General features: G+C 50.3%; 2 protein-coding genes across 2 annotated transcripts; both read right to left on the reverse strand.

Annotated features, from left to right (window-relative positions):
- Window positions 1–551: 551 nt before the first annotated feature.
- DQ04_00041130 (hypothetical protein) lies at window positions 552–1,715 on the reverse strand (the record flags this gene model as incomplete). The annotated part of the gene is made up of 1 exon (XM_009307942.1): window positions 552–1,715. The coding sequence occupies one exon, from the start codon at window positions 1,713–1,715 to the stop codon at window positions 552–554; it is 1,164 nt and encodes a 387-aa protein (XP_009306217.1).
- A 550-nt stretch (window positions 1,716–2,265) lies between these two features.
- Window positions 2,266–3,264, reverse strand: DQ04_00041140 (quinone oxidoreductase; the record flags this gene model as incomplete). The annotated part of the gene is made up of 1 exon (XM_009307943.1): window positions 2,266–3,264. The coding sequence occupies one exon, from the start codon at window positions 3,262–3,264 to the stop codon at window positions 2,266–2,268; it is 999 nt and encodes a 332-aa protein (XP_009306218.1).
- Window positions 3,265–3,445: the final 181 nt, after the last annotated feature.

Consider the following 3,445-nt stretch of genomic DNA (forward strand, 5'->3'; position numbering starts at 1 on the left):
TTTTTTTTTGCTCGCGTATTTGTTCCAAATCAGTTCTATCCGTCATTTCATTGTTTTGTTTGTTCGTTTCGTTGGCACTTCTTCGCCCGCACTGCGCCGCAGCAAACCGCCTCCAAGCGCAGATGCGCCGGGGGGGCAGCAAGTCGCCTGCACGTCAAACACGATGAGCAAATATAAATGGAAAGGGTGAAAGGGAAGACGAACAGAAGGACACGGATCACTATAACAAGAAGGCACCCAAAAAAATTCTTTTTTTGTTTGTCTTCCGCCGTCCCCCACTCTATTGCGGTTTGGGACAGAAGAAACAATGATCTCTGCCTTCACAAGTCTATCCACGAAACAAACAAGGAACGGGAGGGAAGAGATACATGAAGCGATGGAACTCGTTGTGCATGTGACTTATACAAGCCTTTTCCCATCACCAGCACACATACATACTGGCAAACAACAGCAGGAGCGGTCAATGACGTAACTGGCAGAGCAAATCTTCCCATATTACCTGCGCGTGTGTGTGTGTGTGTGTGTGTGTGTGTGATCCACAACGACGTTTCTCAACAACACTGAAGCACAACACACTGTGTCAGAGCAATTCCACTGACAGGCAACAACAGCAGTGAACACACCCGAAGCTGTAGTGGTGGTGAAGTTACAACTCTCCCTTTGTCAGTGTTTTCTGTTGTGATGCCTGTGTTAGCCTCACCATCGCCTCCGTCTTTCATCTCACCCATTTCCTCCGTCTCCTCCTGGGAGAGGAGTACATCCAGAAGCGTCATCAGCATAAATTTTAGTGGTTTGGAAACGCTGCGATACTGAAGCACTTTTTCTTCAGCCTCCACCTCATCGCTTTTGACCTTATATGAATTCGTTGTGTCGGTGTTACAGCCGTTCTTTGAGGTATATATCTCCCACAACCACAGCAACGGACCCACAACGACCATGACAACCTGCACCAATGTTGCTCCAGCAGAGATAACACCGGAAAAAGTGTAGCTGTGGCATTCGTGTCGTTTCTCCTCTTTTCCCACTAAGGCCCAGACCGCCAAGCACACCACTGTTACCAAGCACACACAATAGTCAATGGGACTTCTCCCTAGCAGCTTGTGGGGTACAATAGCCAAGTATACTTTTACTATGTGGCGCCACATTCGATCACTGTTGTTGCAGATGCTTTTTGTACCAAAAGAGAAGTACTTGATGGATCCCACAGATGCCGTTAGACCACAACCCGCCGACACTGCAGTCCATTGAGGCAGGGGCGCCTCCATGGTAGATGCGTCAACAAGTGAAGGTACCGACAACGAGAGCGGTAGTGTGTCCCCATCTTCAAGTTTTTCCTGAAAAATGGCCGCCGCGGCGGAGGTGCAGAAACGTGTCCTGTCACGCAGCAACATTCTGGAAGTCGCTGTCGACGCGTCATTTTCGGTTGTCGAGGCGCCGTAGTCCACGCGGGAGTGTTGACCCGATTCTCTTGATTGAAGAGCGTTGAAACTTTCACTCAACTTCCGCGGCTCCTCGCACTGCTGTATTGCCGCGTCACGCGGTTGTTTCTCAATTTTTTCTTCTGTAGCTCCCTCCTTGTTGACTTCCGCTTTCGTTCCGCTGTTGTTGTTGTTGCTGTCACTGCCGCCACTGGCGGTATTCACATTAATGCTGTCCACTGTTAATGGCGTCTTGTCCACATCCTCAACAATCACCCAGTCGTTAAGGGCGTCCATCGTGACGGGAGAAGTCTCCGCTGACCGAGCCGTGTTCTTCTCGCGAAGTATTTCCCTTCCTCGGTAGGATGCGTGGAGGACAGAAAGAGAAGTCGAGGATCCTTCGTTTGCCGCCACCTCTCCTGGTGTCAAAATACAGCAGTAATTTGCGCCTCAGTTGCCCACCGAGAAGCGCACGGGAGAGTGACGGCGTCGAGCAAAGAAAGAAGAAAGAAAATGGGAAGGTAAAAAAAAAAAAAATCAATACTTCGCCGCGATTGCAGAAGACAGAGGCAGGAGGAGGAGAGAGAAACAAAAAAAAAAACACCAAGCGGTCGAGCAAATCTCGCCACCAAAGTAAATGCAGAAGCCCAGCTACAACATCTACTAATAGAAATAAATGAAGCGAGAAACAACAACGAAGAAAAAAAAAGCACTGAAACCGTGGTGGTGTAGAGCGCTGTGTGTTCTGGTGTGTTTGTTCTCAAATACATCCCTCATTACACACGTGAAAGCAGCAAAGAAAAAATAATAATAATTCTTCTCGTGTGCGGTACATATGCGTTATCTACTACGGCGAACTGCAGCGAATCAGTACTTTGCCAACGGACTTTTGGCCCTCCAAGTACTTATGCGCCTCCACGGCCTCTTGAAGGGAGAACTCATGGCTGTACGTTAGCTGGAGCTTCTTAGACTTGATCCATCCCCATATATCCGCCAATCGGCGCTCCTTCTCACCTGGAGTGCGAATGTAATCAAAGAGCGACGGCCGCTGCAGGTAAACGCTACCAGCGTCCTTGAGCTGCAGCGGCGCCACCGGGTCAACAGCCCCACTGGCGTTACCAAAGGAGATCATAAAACCAAACGGCCGCAGCACCGACAGGCTCCCCATGAACGTCGTTTTCCCCACACCGTCATAAACGGCGTCAAAACCGCCAGGCACCAATTTGCGCACCTCAGTGGTCCAGTCGGGAAAGGCGTGGTAGTCTACGACGTGGTCGACATGACCGACAGAGCGTGCGAGTGCCGCCTTCTCGCTGCCGCCACACACGCCCACGACGAATGCTCCGCGGAGTTTTGCCATCTGGCAGATAAGCAGACCCGTGCCGCCTGCCGCCGCGTGGACGAGCACGCATGACTCGGGGCCGCAGCGGTAGCTGTCGTGCGTAAGGCAGTGCGCCGTCAGTCCCTGACATGCAACTGCCACAGCTGCCTTGTCTTCCACGTCGTCCGGCACCGGTGATACAATCGCTGCTTTCACCACAGTGTACGTCGCGTAGGAGCCCGTGACGCTACCCATGTAGGCCACACGCTGACCAACGGCAGGTGATTCAACCGCCGCACCCCTCTTGATCACTTTCCCAACACCTTCGTCGCCCAGGACAAAGGGCGTGTGCGGTTTCTTGTAGAGCCCTTGACGGAAGTACGTATCAATGAAGTTAACACCCGCATAGCTGTTCTGCACTAGCACCTCGTCGTCGCTCAGCGTGACTGTGTCTGGAGCAACAGAACAGGTATTGGTGATACGGATCACGTCAGCCGGCCCGTACTGCGGGACCTCAGCTTGCATAACTTGTGATGTATGCTGATCTGTCTTTTCTTTACAAAAATAATAAAAATAAAAAAGAACGGAGCAAAAAAGATATAACAAACATATAACATATATATCTATATCTATATATATATATATATATATATACATGCATATGTATCCATGTACACATACGTGTGCGGCATGCCAAAAAATACAC

The sequence above is a fragment of the Trypanosoma grayi genome, assembly GCF_000691245.1.
Source record: "Trypanosoma grayi strain ANR4 Tgr_4_V1, whole genome shotgun sequence".
Lineage (NCBI taxonomy): Eukaryota > Euglenozoa > Kinetoplastea > Trypanosomatida > Trypanosomatidae > Trypanosoma > Trypanosoma grayi.